At 36.5% G+C, this 18,223-nt stretch overlaps 2 protein-coding genes across 3 annotated transcripts; one reads left to right on the forward strand and one right to left on the reverse strand.

Moving 5' to 3' along the window:
• The first annotated feature begins 6,320 nt into the window (after positions 1 to 6,320).
• On the forward strand, positions 6,321 to 10,294 carry LOC104240505 (two-component response regulator ARR11). The gene is made up of 5 exons (XM_009795368.2): positions 6,321 to 6,511; positions 7,737 to 7,889; positions 7,972 to 8,331; positions 8,475 to 8,551; positions 8,832 to 10,294. Exons 1-5 carry the CDS (start codon positions 6,367 to 6,369, stop codon positions 9,732 to 9,734), a joined length of 1,638 nt encoding a protein of 545 aa, XP_009793670.1. The 5' UTR covers positions 6,321 to 6,366; the 3' UTR covers positions 9,735 to 10,294.
• Positions 9,896 to 17,828, reverse strand: LOC104240504 (protein WVD2-like 7). 2 transcript variants are annotated; one of them, XM_070165212.1, is made up of 15 exons: positions 17,529 to 17,828; positions 15,618 to 16,367; positions 15,183 to 15,527; positions 15,033 to 15,091; positions 14,795 to 14,866; positions 14,350 to 14,452; positions 14,189 to 14,260; positions 13,708 to 13,806; positions 13,452 to 13,550; positions 13,199 to 13,297; positions 12,948 to 13,046; positions 12,729 to 12,827; positions 11,325 to 11,426; positions 10,497 to 10,653; positions 9,896 to 10,227 (listed from the first exon to the last, which is right to left on the reverse strand). In XM_070165212.1, the coding sequence occupies exons 1-15, from the start codon at positions 17,592 to 17,594 to the stop codon at positions 10,214 to 10,216; spliced, it is 2,235 nt and encodes a 744-aa protein (XP_070021313.1). In that variant the 5' UTR covers positions 17,595 to 17,828; the 3' UTR covers positions 9,896 to 10,213. The 2 variants fall into 2 exon arrangements, with proteins under 2 accessions (XP_070021313.1, XP_070021312.1); XM_070165211.1 differs by lacking the exon at positions 9,896 to 10,227 and having other exon boundaries at positions 10,282 to 10,653.
• Positions 17,829 to 18,223: the final 395 nt, after the last annotated feature.

An 18,223-nucleotide genomic window follows, 5' to 3' on the forward strand; every position in this document is an offset into this window, starting at 1 on the left:
CTATGCGACGTTTCAGCTGTGAGACATGAAACACTAGGTGTATTTGCGACCCGGGTGGAAGCTGCAATCGGTAAGCTACAGATCCTATTTTCTGTTCTATCTTGTATGGATCATAGTATTTGGCACATAATTTCACATTTCTGCGCACATCTATAGAGGATTGACGATAAGGCTGTAGCTTTATTCTTTCTGATCTTAGTCTATCTGCATAGAACTTCATGCGAGCATGTGCTTATGTCAAGTTATCCTTCAGTGTTTGTAGCATATGTTGACGCTGAGCCACGCTCACTCCTGCTGGTGATTGGCATGTGTTAGGCAAGGATCCTGTAGGTAATTGTGGTGGTGGATAACCATACAGTGCTTGAAAGGGGGTGATTTTCAGTGCATTATGGTAGTTGGTGTTATACTACCATTCTGCCAAATGAAGCCACTTGGTCCATAGCTTAGGATTATGAAATACCATCGCTCGTAGATAAGTTTCCATGTACCTGTTTAGCCTTTCAGTCTGTCCATCTGATTGTGGATGATAGGTTGTACTCATGTTCAATTTGGTGCCCATAGTCTTGAAAAGATGCTGCCCGAAATGGCTAGTGAATATAGGATCCCTATCAGACCATATTATTTTAGGTAACCCATGTAATCTATAGACTTCCTTGGGAAATAGATCTACAACCTCTTGAGCTGAAAATGGGTGTTTAATGGCCAAGAAATGACCATACTTGGTGAACTTATGAATCACCACTAACACTGCATTTTTACACCCAGAATTGGGTAATCCTTCCATGAAATCCATGGATATGTCTTGCCATGACTGGTCTGGAATTGGCAGTGGCTGAAGCAAGCCTGGTGAGTGGACATTTTCAGATTTAACTCGTTGACAGACATCACACTCCTCCACCCATTTACACACTTCTTTTTTCATATTTGGCCAATGAAACAGAAGTTGTAATCTCTTGTAAGTACCTTGCTGCCCTGAGTGTCCACCAATAGTAGAATGATGCATAGTTTGTAGAATCTTTTCCCTTAGATCAGTACCTTTCCTCACATAGATTTTCTATTTGTATCTGATGACTCCTTGGTGTAAAGTATAGTCCTCTTTGCTGTTAGTATTGATGGTTAACTCTCTTAGTAGTTGTAATGCTATAGGATCCCCTTCATAACTATCAATAATATCATGCAGCCAAGTAGCCTGTGGGCTGGATATAGCTAATAGAGTAGATTCATCTTCATGTCTCCTCGAGAGAGCATCTGCCACCTTGTTCTCACTGCCCTTCTTATATTGAACCTCATAGTCAATGCCCATAAGCTTGGTTAACCCTTTTTGTTGTAAGGTTGTAGTTACCTTCTGCTCCAATAGGTATTTCAAGCTTTGATGATCAGTCTTAACAACAAAGTGCCCCTTATAAGTAATGCCTCCACCTATCTACAGCTGATAGAACTGCCATATACTCTTTTTTATAAGTAGACAATCCCCTGTGCTTGAGTGCTAATGCTATGCTAAAAAAACCTATAGGTCTGCCTCCTTGCATCAATACAACACCCATTCCAGTAGCACATGCATCAGTCTCTATCACAAAAGGCTTGGTGAAATCAGCCAAACCAAGTACTGGTACTATTGACATTGCTGTCTTTAATTGCTGAAAGACTGATTCTGCTTCTTTATTCCACTGGAAGGCATTCTTCTTAAGCAGATTAGTTAATGGTCTGCTTATGATTCCATAAGATTTAACAAATCTCCTATAGTAGCCAGTCAATCCTAGGAATCCCCTTAAGGCCTTTACAAATTTAGGTACAGGCCAATTTACCATTGCTTCAATTTTAGCAGGGTCAGTAGAAACCCCTTCATCTGAGATAATGTGTCCCAAGTATTCCACCTTATCCTATCCAAAAGCACATTTAGACAACTTTGCATAAAGCTGCTCCTTCTATAGAATCTCTAGTACTTTTCTGAGATGTAATACATGAGTCTCCATTGAAGAACTGTAGACTAATATATCATAAAAAAATACCAATACAAACTTCCTTAAAAAAGGTTTAAACACCTGATTCATGAGGCTTTGGAAAGTGGCTGGGCCATTGGTCAAGCCAAAGGGCATGACCCTAAATTCATAGTGTCATAGATGTGTTCTAAAGGCAGTTTTGTAGATGTCCCCTTCCTTCATTCTTATTTGGTGATAACTAGACCTCAAATCAATTTTTGAATAAATGCAAGAACCATTAAGCTCATCCATAAGATCATCAACCAAGGGAATTGGAAACTTATCCTTAATTGTCATTTTGTTTAATTCCCTATAATCAATGCAAAATCTCCAACTTCCATCTTTTTTCTTAACTAACAATACAGGGGAAGAGAATGTGGAATGGCTAGGTTGTATAGTACCATTATTAAGCATTTCACTAACTTGATTTTCTATCTCATTCTTCTAAAAATAATTGTACCCGTATGGTCTGATATTGATTGGTACTGCTTCAAGTTTAAGTGGAATCTGATGATCATGAGTTCTTCTTGGTGGTAGACACTTTGGTTCAGCAAACATCCTGGGAACTCAGCTATAATGTCATGAATCTTATCAGGTATGCTACTTGGTAATTATGTGGTTTGTACATTAATAGTGAACAAATGTGCCCATAGCACCTGTCCTTTCTTCAATAATTGTTTCACCCCAGTGGTTGTCATACTATGTAGTTTGCCTTCCTCAGACTATCCCTTCAAACTACCCTTTTTTCTTTCACACTCACTTGTAGTCTATATGCAATAAAGTCAAACAGGATTGGATTGTGTTTTCTCATCCAATCCACTTCCAAGACTACATCACAACCCCCAATATTTAATAACCTCAATTTGTGTTCAAATTTAATGCCCTGAGTTTTTCACTTGAATCGAGGGCAAGAGTGGTAACTCATCAGATGCTACATTTGCCACAGCTACCCTCATTGGTACAGCTTCTTGGATTGCACATCCTAGTTGCTTGGTAGTGCTTCTAGCTATGAAGTTATGAGTGCTGCCACTGTCTGCTAAGATCATCAATACCTGTTTCCCATATACTCCCTTCAGTTTGATAGTTATAGAAGTAATAGTCCCTGATAATGCATTGAGACTAATTGTCTCATCTATGATAGCTTCTGAATTCTCAACAGGAACTATCTCATTCTCCATTTGATCTTCTACCTCTAACTGCTCTTGTTCTGTTGTTCCTGACAATGTGTTGAATTGTTTATTCTTACACACATGCCTAGGGAAGTATCTTTCCCCACACTTATAGCATTCTCCCCTGGCTTTTCTAACTTCAAAGAGTTTAATCCCTGAGATTGAAGTCTGATGGTTATTCTCCTTCTGTACATAGCTAGAAGGTTTGCTCCCTGTAGTAATAACAAAAGTACTTGGCTGAGGGTTCTGTCTTCCTCCATACCCTTTCTTCCTATTCATTGACTCCATTAATTCTTCCTTGTGTATAACTTTTTCTACTGCATGACTTAATGAATAGGGATCAAGTATTTTAACAGTATGCCTAATCTCCTATTTAACCCTTCTATAAAAAACCCCAGAAATTTTTTTCCAGCTATGGTTGGATGTTTAATCAACACCCATACCTTCAAATCTTCAAACCTCTCCAAATATTCATTAACTAATCCATTTTGCTCTACCCTCTTAAACTTCCTAGCAGATTTAGGTTGCTATTATCAGCATCATTAAATTTTTTACAGATTTCCTCCACAAATTCACCCCATCTAACAGTACCCCTACTCAATTGATAAGAAAAATATCATGCCTCTGCTCTACCATTCAAATGCAGTACATCAGTTTCAAGTTTATGTTGTGGATCAATTATATGATTGTAATGAAAATACCTTTCGCATTTTCGCAGCCAAGCTTTTGGATCTCCTTCTTCGAAGTAAGGGCAGTCGATTTTGGAGTTGGAATCACCCCACAGGAATCTCGTGATTCTCCATCATTCTACCTCTACTACAAATCCTTCTATTGTATGAGCAGCTGTTGGAGCACTTCCCAAAATTCCATCCTTGCTTGCGAAGAACTTGTCCATCAAAAGATCGAATTTGTGATTCAGTTCATCCATTTTAGAGTCATTCGATTCTAGCTTTTTACTAGTTTCTGCCATGTAATTTTGTAATTGATTCTCCAGTTTTTTGATACTTTCTTCTGTAACTTTGGATCGGGTTTCTGGTGTTGTCATGTTGCCAGGACTTGCTCTGATACCAACTTGTAATAGACTAGTAGTTTTCTTCAAGAAATGAACAGAATTGAAGAAATGAGAATGAAAAACCCAAGCTTTATTGATCAAATGTCAAAAAAATAATTTTACAATGAATCTACTAAACTAAGTACAATAGTTCCACCATAACTACTGAACAAGAGTACCTGAAAGAGAAGAAGAAGAAAAGAAGAAGAAAAGAAGTTGGTTAGGAATTTAGAGAGAGAAGGATATGCAGTTGGGATTGTAACAGAATTGTACCATATAATGCTTGGATCTTCAGCTCCTTTTGCTGGTATTTATTGTTGAATGGTATTGGGCCTTAATTCCAATTGGGCCTCATTAGTTGATAAGATGGAATTCATTATTAATCAACTGAAGCTAAGCCCAAGTCTCCAAGATAAGAAGGCTACTTTCCTAATTAGTCACTTAGGAATCTCCGAACATTACAGTCTTTCTCATTGACAATATAGCTAATCCATTTAACGTCTCATGCGATATTGTTGATCTTATGTAAGATTTTATCAATTTTAGTTTTGAAAAATTTATTTCCGATGAAGTAATGGTAACATGAGTTAATAATATTATACTATAAGCAATATAGAAATTTGAAAAAAGAATCAAATCCTCTTATTTGATTGAGTATATCAAATAAATTGTTATCTTCTAATTGTACAATTTTTCATAACACGATTAATTGACAAAATAAATCTAAACCATCAATATCGAATTGATTATTATAATTTAAGCAACATTCAAGATTAAAACAATATGTTTTCAAATTTCCATCATCTAGTGATCTCAATTTCTTACCGCTTAGAGAACCAAAAATATTATCATATGCTTCGAATTGTTCGACTCTATTATGAGTGAAAAGTAATCTTGTCTACTATGTATAAAAGTACTCAACAGTCAACTCTAAAAGATTCTTTGAGAGATTTTGAGATTTAATTTTCAACATTTTTATCAAATTCTTTCTTCATATATATCACATGTTTCTTACGAAATTCGGATTCAATATTTCTTTCAGATGCAATTTTCTTGGCAGAAATCATAGCAATTGCAAATACTTCTTTTTTCTATTTGTTAAAGTAAGAAATCAAATATTCATTTCACATAATTGTTTTAAACTTATATAGCTTATTAGTTGTAATAAAAAATGAGGCCCCCCCAAATCTGGATGGCCGCCCCTGGTTACTATACCCCAAAAAAATTGAAAACGGTATGAAAATTGATATTTACAGGTTTTCTAACCTGATCATAGAGGACATAATGATTTCAAAAAATTAAAGTTACCAATTTTCTAATGTATTAAAATTCTGGAAAATTAAAATAAGAACTTGAAAATTAATTGTAAATTTTTAACGATATGCTAGTTTTCTTGTGGTAGATAAAGGCTCGACTGGTTAACTAAAAAAGAGATTAGGAAAAAAATAGTGAAGCTTTAATAAATAATTTATTACAATTTTATTCTACATAGAGTGCACTTATAAAGAATAAAAGATCGATGAATATTTTATACTGAAATTTTGTGCTTTTATAGTAATACAAAACATAGATAGATAACTTTAAGTCTCTTGTTATAATAATACATTTTCTTTTGTTTCAACAATATATATTTATGATAATATTTATTTCCTTTATTGTTTAAGTCCTCTAATATGCCCACACATAAGAGTTGTAAATGTAAACTTATTTTGAATCCCAAAAGAGGCTCATCAAATTTGCAAGGTGAAAAAAAAAAAAGAAGTCAAAATCTAATTTTGTTGAAATGAAGTCCTATTTGATAATGTTGTGAGAAAAACAAAGATATTTGAAGGGGAAAAAAAGTGCCAAGTCATACACGACGTTATAACGAGATAGAGATAGCCGGCGCTAAAATGCTGGTTGTTTCCCTCATTCTCCTCCCACAAAGCTTTCCATTTTAAAAGTCATTGGGTCTCACACAGCTTCCTTTTTTAGTCTGTCACTCTCACTCTCACTCTCACTCTCTCTCTTATCACATATCAAAACATTATTGCTTTTGTTTATTCCTATTTTATATATATATATATATATATATATATATATATATATATATATATATATATATATATATATATGCTGCGCGCAGGTCCAAGTTGTAGTCGTCCTGAATCTGGAGTTTTTTTGTTTTATGATGGAGAATAGTAAGACCACTGCAGGGTTTTCTTCTCCAAGAAGTGATAATTTCCCGGCTGGTCTACGGGTTCTTGTTGTTGATGATGATCCTACCTGGTTGAAAATTCTTGAAAAGATGCTTAAGAAGTGCTCTTATGAAGGTTTATAAAACCTCCTCTTTATTCCTTTTCTTGATATTTTGTATGATGATCCTACCTGGTTGAATTCATACAGCTTGAATTCTTTTTTACCACCCCCCTTTCTTAGAGTCTTGGAGCAATGTTATTTCCGTGCTATCTACGGGTCACAAAGTCGAGCCGTAGAATAGTAGACCGCCTATATCAGGTTGCGAAATGTTTCATGCTGCCATAATTTTTTTTTTCTTTTTCTAATTAAAGATACCCTTTTTACTCATTTTTTCACTTTGTTGCATGATCTTGGATTTTCTAGCTTGAATTCTGTTTTTACTACTGCAAAAAGACACCCTTTTTACTCATTTTCTTGAAAATTTTGTGGCATCATCTTATTGGATTTTGAAGCTTGAATTATAGTTTCAACAATTCATCTCCATAGCTCGATTTTAAGGCTGTGTGTTTTTGTTTCCAGAATTGTGATGCTTTCTATGTGCATGTGAAAGTCCTAGAATTATGTATTCCTATGTGAGATTCCAAAGAGAGGCAAAGTTCTTTACAGAATCCTTATACTGATTGATCTCCACGCCTTTTCTGTTTGATAATAACAATGAAATTGTTTTTAGTGCACCTTTGGTTCTCTGCCAGTTTTGATTGTTGTTTCTGCAAGTTTAATTTACTACTTCAAATGGTCTTTCTTTTCTTGGGGCAAGCTGAGGCATCAAAGAGAACTAAGAAATTAATTCTTTGGATTTTCAGACTGACAATCAATTATCGACATTCTATTTTATCTTTAAATCTATTCAATGGAGCTTCATAGCTCCATTGAATTGGGGATGTAAATCTATCCCTTTTGAGTTCAACAGTTACACCTACTCGTATGAAGATCACAATGCTCAATTGGTGATTTATGATTATCTTTGAAGCAGTAGTTTTGCTAATTCTCATACTTGCATAATACAATTTTATTTTCTATCTCAAGAGTCAGGTCATTCCTAACTACCTCTGCATCATGCTTCTGGTATGATGCTTTAGAGATAACTGCACTGAGAGTTTGAACCTATGTGGATTCTCTAACTCATTGGTGATACACATCTCATCTCTCAATTGTATTATTTTGGTGCTTTTGGTCCACTGTGATGAATCATTATTGATAAAACAAAGATATCAAATACTTCTTCTAAGCTTAAAGTAGAACTCTTTTTCTTAGTTGCAACCTTTGGTTTCTCAAAATCTTATAACTGGTTTCTTGCAGTGACGGTATGTGGTCTAGCACGAGAGGCTCTGAATCTGCTCCGAGAAAGAAAGGATGGGTTTGACATTGTGATTAGTGATGTTAACATGCCTGACATGGATGGATTTAAGCTTCTTGAGCATGTTGGACTTGAGATGGATCTTCCTGTCATAAGTCAGTTCTCTTTCCTTACGTACTAACTTTTGTTCCCTCTTCTCCTCTACATATATGCTGATTTTTCATATTACCTTTCCAGTGATGTCTGTCGATGGAGAAACAAGCAGGGTGATGAAGGGCGTTCAACACGGTGCATGTGATTATCTCTTAAAGCCTATACGGATGAAAGAACTTAGAAACATATGGCAGCATGTCCTCAGAAAAAGGATGCACGAGGCAAGGGACATCGGAAACCATGAAATGGACCAATTTGATGAAGTGTGGATGCTTAATGGAACTGAACTCCTTTCGGGCAAGAAGAGAAAAGATTTTGACAATGAAAAAGAAATTTCTGATTCAAGATGTGTTGATTCTTCTTCCATGAAGAAAGCCAGAGTAGTTTGGACTGTAGATCTTCATCAGAAATTTGTCAAAGCCGTAAACCAGATTGGATTTGACAGTAAGTTCATCAAAATTTCTCTTTAAGTTGCACCAAAAGATATAAACCTAAACTTAAACTCCATTCATCTTCAAAGTTTCTGTATGCATATCTAATAATTATTTCCATTGGGATAGAGTGTTAATGCTTTTTATTTCCGGCAGAAGCTGGTCCCAAGAAGATACTGGACTTGATGGGTGTTCCATGGTTGACTAGAGAAAATGTTGCTAGCCACTTACAGGTGAATATTTTTACAACTTGTGTTTCTTATGAGAGGCATTGGCATACTTTGCCAACATATACAGCCACTTCAGCCAAGAACCTCTCGCTTGTGATCAGATTTGGTTCTTGAAAATTGTCTCCACACTAAAATCAGATCCAGTTAGAGATAAATAAAATAAAGGATAGTAAGTCTATTCACCTTGACTATATAACATGAGCGGTCTTCTCTGCTTCTTGAAATCCAGGTTTTATAAACTTAAGGGTAAAAAGGTTCTCACAACAGTATCATTTTCTTGCAGAAGTATCGCCTATACTTGACTAGGTTGCAGAAAGAAAATGAAGTCAAAGCTTCATTTTGTGGGATGAAGCATCCGAATGTTTCTTCTAAAGAAAATTCTCCTCAGTATCCAGTGGATGTGTGCGCTGATGTTATAAATGACAAGTGTAGTGGTGTTTCTGGAGACAAGGCTATTGTTCAAAATGGGAAGGCCAACATATATGAGAGCAAGGTAAAGGGTGTTGTTTCAATGCCAGTAGCAGAGCCTAGGTCTGTGGTTGGAGATAACTTTGGTTCAAAGACAAGCCTCAGTGATTCCTTTGCATTGATCAATACCGATGTAAAAAGTCTCAATGTACCCACTCCATATTGCTTTACTGGAGAAGCTCCACAACCTCAATACAAACAAGATTTCAAACCACGTTTTCCGTCTTGCACACAACCAACTTGTTCTCTCAACTTTGTACCTTCTCATGAAGTGAGGGACAGAGTTTCCAGTAAAGAAAATAAGCCTTCTTTCTTCAAGAGCAGAAGTGGAGTAGGAAAATTATCTGCATTGGAAGCCATTCAACCTGTGAGCCATCAAATAAATTTTCATGCTCTTGAGCAAATTCCAAGTACTACATGGAGTATGACGAGTCAAAATGTAGATCAAAATCTAGTCAATGGTCTGCAATCAAGCCCAGGAAATCTAACTTTGGGAAGTGGATCAGTTGTTGCATCTCTAGGTGAGGATGCTTCTATTCAAGGTGAATGTTTTCCAGCTTATTATGGACTTCGGAACATACAACAATTTGACTACAGTGATCCACAAACCATTTCTGGAGTTCCAACATGCTTGTATGATACATTGAGGTTTGATTATGAGTATCCAAATGATTCATTGGAAGGTATTGTGTTGGACCAAGGTCTGTTCATAGTCTAACCTTTATCCATTTGGGAAGCTTTAGAGGGGTAGACAATATGCATTGCTCATCGACAACTGGCATGTTTTTCTCAACTAAAGAAACCGTCCCAAGAAAAGAGGTGCTTTTTGATTTTGGTGGAGTGGAAGATCATCTTCACAAAAATGTACTTTACGAGCATGGGCACTTCTTGAACACAAATTACTCTTTTTATCTGGTATTGTAAGTAGATTTAGAAAGGGTCAGCAACTACCACGCTGCAACGCTGATCCCTCCAGATGTACTCATCTTTGGTCATAAAAGATAATCGGAGAAGAGACAGAAAAGGAGCTTCTGCAAATTGTTACTAGTATGAAGGTTTTTCCAAGATTTGAAAGAGAAATTGCTGGAGTTTGGGCCCAGTCATAAAATCTCCAGAAAATCAATGTTTTTATTCTGTAACATAGGTGCCATACCATGAAGCTTGATTTTGGTCCTGTCACAAACTCAATCATTATCTTTATTCTGTATTAGCTGCATAAGATGCCAAAATTAATATTATTAAAAAGAAATGACAAAGTCAGCCAAGAATTAAACCATATATTATTTATATAACATGCAGAATTTCACCACTCGACTGGAAACACAATGGGTACCCTATTGAATTAGACATTTGGAGCAGTGTCTTATATAACATGCAGAAAATGCTCTTTATGATCGGCAGCTGTCTTAAACTTGGATATTTGGCGAAGCATTTTCCTGCGTACTCCCACTGATAAATGATTTGGGATTGTGTGATCTACCTTTCACTGGGAAATGATTTGGAAGGTTGTTTTCCCTTTTAACATCTTTTGATCCATAAGGTTTCCCCAAAAGCCTCCAGGGTTGTCGACTTTTGTTGTCCTGGACTTCTGACACTGGCTTCCTACTGAGTTTTGGCGAGCAAGGTTGCTGCGGCATCTGCAAACCGCAGATGGATAAGGTGAGAACCAAAAAGTGTACAGTTTCAGCCTAAGTTGCTCCGACACGTCAGTTTAGGTGCCGCACCCGTGTCGACACGACACTAGTATGGGTGTGATCAAACAATTTTAGGTACTTTAACCACGACGGACAGAAAAATTTGAGACGAGATACAATTTAATTCCCGAAATCATGCATATACCTTATCTAGAAAATCAATCCTTTACTTATCTACAACTTGAGAATAAAAAAGAAATTTACACTTTACAAGTTATATCTAAGTATTCCACAAAATTTTTCATAATTTAGAGATATTTTTATGTTTTTATTTTTTAAATTTTTTTTAGGCAGATCCCCGCACCCATATCTATACGAGGATCCATATCACCGAATGTTAGAATTTACATCTCGAAGGATCCGGCCTCTAGATCCGCACCCGCGTCCGAGCAACTTAGGTTTCACCAGCATAGAAGACTTTGTCTAGTGTCCTGTCAACTTAGGTTTTACCAGCATAGAAGACTTTGTCTAGTGTCCTTGACATTGGTCTTCAACAAGTGACACGTGTATGGGAAAGCAAATTGTTTCTTAAGCAGCTGTGTTATCTATCAATTTCATATGGTTACTGCTAATGGTAACAGCTAGTTTTGTCAAAGAAGAAAAGAGAATGGTACCTTCTTCATTTGATGACTTGACGATTCTCTTTCATGATGAATGCTTGCATTTGGTTTAGCTCTTGATGTAAGCTCTTTAAACCTACAAATAGTAGCTTTCTCCTGCAAAACGAGACAACTCTCCTTAGCATACTGCCTGTGAAAATTGAAAAGCTTCTCATTAACTTGATTAACAATGTAGAGGTGCTCCTTATATATTAGTCCTAGGCTATGTACAAATAAATTTTGTATGGATTTCTATTCAAATAGAATGAATCTAGACGTGTATGAATCTAGACACATATTCACTTGATATTAAAACTACTAGTAGCTTTCTCCTGCAAAACGAGACAACTCTCCTTAGCATACTTCCCATGAAAATAGAAAAGCTTCTCATTGACTTGATTAACAATGTAGAGGCGTTCCTTATATATTAGTCTTTGCTATGTACAAATAAATTCTGCATGATATTCTATTCTAAAGCAGTGTTGGAATTTTTTCCTCCAGAATCTGTTCTCAATAACTGAAAAGATATGGGGTTGCAAAAATCGTGAACATTATCAACGTAATTTGAATTGACAGAACAATAACTAGAAAATTCAAGGTTAGAGGAGGTATTTGGTCTCGTAAAAAGTAGCAGCGCCGGTTGCTGAAGAGATGAAGGGTGGTCGAATGATCCTAGAGAGAGGAGTGACACCTGAAAGGTCGACCAGAGATAGGAGTACTGGTTGCCGAATAAAGGGGCGTCGACGGTCACTAAAAGGAAGAACAAACAAGAGAACACTGGCTTGGCAGGCAGTACACATTGGCCGATATCGTCTGCCAGTAGCGGAAGCTCTTTGAGTCTGCAGTACCGTTTGCTCTTTAAGTCTCTACCAAGATAATTGAGACTTCGCTACCATGTGATTGTCTTGACTAATAATGTACAAGAGGTGCTCCTTTTATACAAGTCTAAGGATATGTATAAATTCTGTATGATTTTCTCTATTCAAGTACAATAAATCTAGACCTTTATGAATCTAGACACATACTCTTTAGATATTTTAACATTGTCAAAAGAAATTCAATCGTCTGCCAGCAGCGGAAGCTCTTTGAGTCTGCAGTACCGTTTGCTCTTTAAGTCTCTACCAAGATAATTGAGAATTCGCTACCATGTGATTGTCTTGACTAATAATGTACAAGAGGTGCTCCTTTTATACAAGTCTAAGGATATGTATAAATTCTGTATGATTTTCTCTATTCAAGTACAATAAATCTAGACCTTTATGAATCTAGACACATACTCTTTAGATATTTTAACATTGTCAAAAGAAATTCAATCCTCTTCCCTGCACACACACAGGAGAGACCAATTCCACCCTATTGATTCAACAGCGTTGCAGCTAATGGTAACAACTAGCTTGCTAATGGAGAAGTGAAGAGTACCTTCTTCATTTGATTACTTGATGGTTCTCTTTCATGATGAATGCTTTCAATTGGTTTAGCTCTTGATGTAAGCACTTTAGAACTACTAGTGGCTTTCTCCTGCAAAGAAATACAATCTTCTACAACGCTCAGGAGCATGAACCAATTCCGCCTCATTGATTCAACGATGTTGCTGCTTTATGGTAACAACTAGCTTGTCAATGGAAAAGGGAAGAGTACCTTTTTCATTTGATTAGTAAATGATTCTCTTTCATGCTGAATGCTTGCATTTGGTTTAGCTCTTGATGTAAGCACTTTAGAACTACTAGTGGCTTTCTCCTGCAAAACAAGGCAACTCTCCTTAGCATAACTAGCAAAGAAATACAATCTTCTACAATGCTCAGGAGCATTAACCAATTACACCTCATTGATTCAGCGATGTTGCTGCTTTATGGTAACAACGAGCTTGTCAATGGAAAAGGGAATAGTACCTTTTTCGTTTGATTAGCAAATGATTCTCTTTCAAGCTGAATGCCTGCATTTGGTTTAGCTCTTGATGTAAGCACTTTAGAACTTCTAGTGGCTTTCTCCTGCAAAAGAAGACAACTCTCCTTAGCATAACTAGCAAAAGAAATTCAATCTTCTTCAATGCTCAGGAACATGAACCAATTCCGCCTCATTGATTCAACGATGTTGCTGCTAATGGTGACACAACCAGCTTGTCAATGGAAAAGGGAATAGTACCTTTTTCGTTTGATTGGTAAATGATTCTCTTTCATGATGAATGCTTGGATTTGGTTTAGCTCTTGATATAAGCACTTTAGAACTGCTGGTGGCTTTCTCCTGTAAAAATGAGAAATCAACTCCCGTTAGCATACTGCCAAAGAAATTATTCAATCTTCTTCAATGCTCAGGAACATGAACCAATTCCGCCTCATTGATTCAACGATGTTGCTGCTAATGGTGACAACCAGCTTGTCAATGGAAAAGGGAATAGTACCTTTTTCGTTTGATTGGTAAATGATTCTCTTTCATGATGAATGCTTGGATTTGGTTTAGCTCTTGATATAAGCACTTTAGAACTGCTGGTGGCTTTCTCCTGTAAAAATGAGAAATCAACTCCCGTTAGCATACTGCCAAAGAAATTCAATCTTCTTCTCTGCTCAGACACATGAGACCAATTCAGCCCCATTCCTTCAAGATGTGTAGTCTCATTTATCCTCTACTTGCTAGAGTTGAGGAGTGGTAATGATGATATTAATTTGGAAAATGTATATATTCCATGGATATGGTGTGATGGTCTGCAAAATACTCAATTTCATGTCTTTGGTGATCCTAAAATCTATTCTTCGCCTCCTTACTCATTTCATGGAGAGAGAGGAAGAGTGTTAGGTCCAGCCTAATTTTATGATGAGTACCATATAGTATGAGCCTATATTTCACATATGTTATTCCTCTGGAAACAAAGTGATGGAAATGACCTTTGGTTTTGCATGTAACTGCTGCTTTTTTGCTTCCTTTGTGTTCGGCTTTTGTTCTAGCTTCTGAAAGAACTGAAGTGGAACAGATTACAAGTGCATGATCAGATTAGACAAATCAAAGAAAGAACAGAAACATAGACATTGATCAGCTCTTCATGTACCTCTCTTCGTTTTGCTGCTCTTTCTTCACTTCTTAAGCTGAAAGGAGAAAATACAGTACGGGAACATGTTCTGTTTCCATTCTCGTTTATTGATTCGAAATTTCTGCTCCAAAAGGTAAATGGCTTCAGCTCAAAATGGCCCAACAAAGTAAATTGTTAGGTAAAACAATCGTTGTTTGCAACATGACCTTTTATTTGCCTCTACTTGCAAAATTTAGAAACTAACTACATCAAATAAAGCAGAAAGGTGCTTCACTTAAAAAACATGTAGAGAACTAGAACGATTATTAAAGTCAAATCTTGAAGAGCATGCATATAAATGAAAGAAAGCTCACTTTACATTCTCTCCTCAACAGATAACTGAAGGTCCTTTTCAAACTGAAATCAATAACCAAATGGCAAAAAGACAAATTCCCAAACAAAAGATGGGTCCAGAAGCTCTCACCCTGAGTGTGATAGCAATTCACCCTTTTCTGTGTCGCTTCTACAGAATGGTTGGTCAAGCTTTGTTCTAGTCCTGCAAAAGCAAAGAGTTTGACCGTTTCAGTAAAACATTTAGATCACTAAAGATCGTCGACTGCTGTTATCAATAATGAAAGCCACAACTTCTAGAAAAATCATTATAATGCTCTGTCTTGTCTTCATTAACCTGCTCTTTCAGTTCTTAATAGTATGTAGTTTACCTTCTATTTTCTCGTTGAGGGGTTTCAGAAATGCGCTTTGATATCCCACTTACAGATGCCTGCATTTTGCAGATGCATATGGCATGATCAAATCAAATAACTGAAAGCAAGAATCCAGGAGAAATTAAGGACAAAGATCAATTAATGCACCAGAGCTGAAGTCTCTTGAACTTTGCCGTCTTTAGATGTTTTGGTGACGGATCTGACAAGTCTTGAATTCACTATCTTCTCAAGAATTGGAGACAATGTTTTATTTGTTTCCTCTTTGTGAGAAGAAAATTTGATTAGCGTCTGAAGAGATTTTGGATTTGACCGCTTTTTGTCAATCAAGTCTTTTCCATTCTTTCTATTATCAGTCACTTTCAGTGGCAGAGTTGTCATCGGTTTGACACGAGATCTCAACTTTGATGATTCGTTGTTATTTGTTAATCTACTCGTTGAGGACAGTGGTTTCTTCTTCAGTGAAAGCACAGAGTCTCCCGCCATAAAAGCATTCTACGAGATTGAAGCATGTTCAATTAGAAATGAAGGAATTCCAGTTTAGCTTAAAAGAGAGAGAAGCACTATGCAATGCTACAGACAAACCTTTGTTTGCGTCTTCTTCTTCTTCTTCTTCAGTTGGACTATATTCTCATTGACCTCTACAACAACATTTTCCGCCTGATTCAATGACTTGACTTCATTCTCTGTTGGATAAGATTGTTCTGCTGAGTTTTCAGTCTCAGCAAGTTCTAAGTTACTTTTTTCGTGAGTAGCATAGCTTCCAAAAGAAGATGTATTATCCCCATCATTTCCCTGCGCTTCTTCAACGCCCACATAGCTGCTATTCTCTGGCAACTCAGAGCAGGTTGTGCAATGGTCAAGGTTTGGATTTGTCACATTTAGATGGTCCTCTCCTCCCTGTGCTTCTTCAGTGACCCCATAGCTGCCATTCTCTGTGAACTCAAATTTCATTGGGGAATCATCAATGGGTTGATTTGTCACATCCCCCTCTTCTCTCTGTGCTTCATCAGCACCCACATAACTGCTAGTCCCTGTCAACTCAGAGTCCACTGTGGAATGAACATTGATTTGATTTGTCACATTCAGATCAGTTGACACACCAACTGCTGCATTCTGCTGCTCGAGCAAAGCTGCTGCTTTTTTAGCAGCTGCTCTCTTGAATTGAGCCTCAAAGTAAGCTTTCTTCTCAGCAACTGAACCAGGCCTTGAGTACTTCTCAACTTCCTCTTGATACCGATTGTGAGTAAACGATGACCACTTCTCCCAAGCCAGGGATTCATTCATAAATCTTCCGAATGATACTGATGCTGTTAGTGCACGTAAAGGGTCTCCCTGTAATGAGGAATTTTCCCGCTCAGCTTCTAAATGAGTAACTCCCACATATCAATCTCAAACATATTCAGGAGACTAGATTTGCAAATGAATTTTCAATCCATTAAACAAATTTTCCTCGGACATGCTCAATGAAAAGAGCAAATGAGAGAAAATTCCATGACTAATTCGGCTTAAATAGCTCATAAACTATGAAACAACATCAGAATCACAAACTAAAGAGCAATAATTAGACTGTGCAATAGGGTAAAAATAAATTCTTTCTTGTATATATATGTATGAGTTTTTGAATCCCCTTGAAATTAAAAAAAATAAATAAATAAGCATAGAGGCAAAAGTTGTTCAAAAATAATACTACTCCATCCGTTTCAATTTAGATGAGGTAGTTTGACTCGGTACAGGGTTTAAAGAAAAAGAAGAAGACTTTTGAAACTTGTGGTCTTAAAAGCTTAAACGGTAAGTTTTGTGGGCTATGACACTTGTGTGGTTATAAAAGTTTCTCATTAAGAGTAAAAAAATGAAGATTTCAAAGTTGAATTATTTCCAAATTTAGAAATGTGTCATTTATTTTGGAACAGACTAAAAAAGAAAGTAGCTCGTCTAATTTGAAAGAGGGAGTACTAGAAATGACATTTTCACATTTTTTTTTGAATCCTCTTGTTAGAATTCCTGGCTCAACGACTGCTTAAAGACCGTGAATCCATTAAAAGAATTGATGATAACAACACCACCAAGAAGAAGAATAACAACTATGCCTCAGTACCAAAATTGACAATAAGAATCCCTTATTCCATTCCCCTCCATTTTGACCCGTTTAATTAAAAGAAACGATAATTGATAATGTCAATATTGGAGATACAGAAACAAACAAAAGGGAAAGTAAACCTAGTGCTTGAATTCTCAAAAGCCCCACTCACTAGTCAAAAAATTTCCTAAACCGTCATAGGCAAAGGTGCAGAAGATTGCATTTAAACAAACCCATAAGCTCAATTATGAAACAGTGGAGAACCATATACATAATATTGACAAAAAAAGCAGGAAGTTTTTGAATGTTATTCATCAACCCTAATGGGCAAAGGAAAAGATTGCATTTTACCAAAATAACTACAATATACATGAAATTTTGAAGCAGCAAACTTGAATCTGGTTAATCGGACTAACCTCACTGCGTTCTTGAGAAGGTTGAGAGAAGGACCATACAAGACAAGCTGAAGTCGATTCACCCATTTCTTAAACCCACTTCTTTCTTCTGTTTGGTTCTTGGAACCTAAAGAAGTAAGTATATTTGTTCTTTGGGAAAAATTTCTATTTTCTTGGATGCAGAAACATACAGCTGCTGCTGAAGGGTTATTAGAGGATGATGGTTAGATTGGAACGTTATGTTTCAGACAACGACCTATTTTCCGATTCAAGTGGGAGAGGGAAGTATTGGCGACTCCAACGGCTAGTTTTTTTTTTCTTTTGGATTTTTCTTTCTAAATTATCTCTGTTCTCTGCTTGTAATAAACCTTAGCTGATCTGGACTTAGTTTGAATTTAGTATTAATATCCTAAATTATCTGTCTAATGATGGTCATTACAACGGCTCACTTTATCTAAAACATTACTACACGGAACGGAAGCACCCTATTAGTTGGGTACATACTTAAATACACCCAGTATCTAGATCAAATCAAACAATTTAACCTTAATAGTTAAAAATTAAAGTAAGAACATGCATTATTTAACTAAGTAAGAAATGTGTATGAAAAGTGTTGGATTCTCTAAAAAAAATAAAACCAAACCCGGTGGACTAAGCTTCCGCTATGCGCGGGGTCCAGGAAAGAGCCGAACCACAAGAGTCTATCGTACGCAGCC

This window comes from Nicotiana sylvestris, chromosome 12 (assembly GCF_000393655.2).
Source record: "Nicotiana sylvestris chromosome 12, ASM39365v2, whole genome shotgun sequence".
In the NCBI taxonomy this organism is placed as follows: Eukaryota; Viridiplantae; Streptophyta; class Magnoliopsida; order Solanales; family Solanaceae; genus Nicotiana; species Nicotiana sylvestris.

Excerpts from the sequence above, each read along its gene's own strand:
- LOC104240505 (XM_009795368.2), top strand. The coding sequence starts at position 6,367 with ATGATGGAGAATAGTAAGACCACTGCAGGGTTTTCTTCTCCAAGAAGT. Across the intron at positions 8,332-8,474 it reads AAACCAGATTGGATTTGACA|AAGCTGGTCCCAAGAAGATA; the intron begins GTAAGTTCATCA and ends TATTTCCGGCAG. Across the intron at positions 8,552-8,831 it reads ATGTTGCTAGCCACTTACAG|AAGTATCGCCTATACTTGAC; the intron begins GTGAATATTTTT and ends ATTTTCTTGCAG.
- LOC104240504 (XM_070165211.1), bottom strand. The coding sequence starts at position 17,594 with ATGGGTGAATCGACTTCAGCTTGTCTTGTATGGTCCTTCTCTCAACCT. Across the intron at positions 16,368-17,528 it reads CTTCTCAAGAACGCAGTGAG|GGAGACCCTTTACGTGCACT; the intron begins GTTAGTCCGATT and ends TCCTCATTACAG. Across the intron at positions 14,867-15,032 it reads CCTCAACGAGAAAATAGAAG|GACTAGAACAAAGCTTGACC; the intron begins GTAAACTACATA and ends TTGCTTTTGCAG.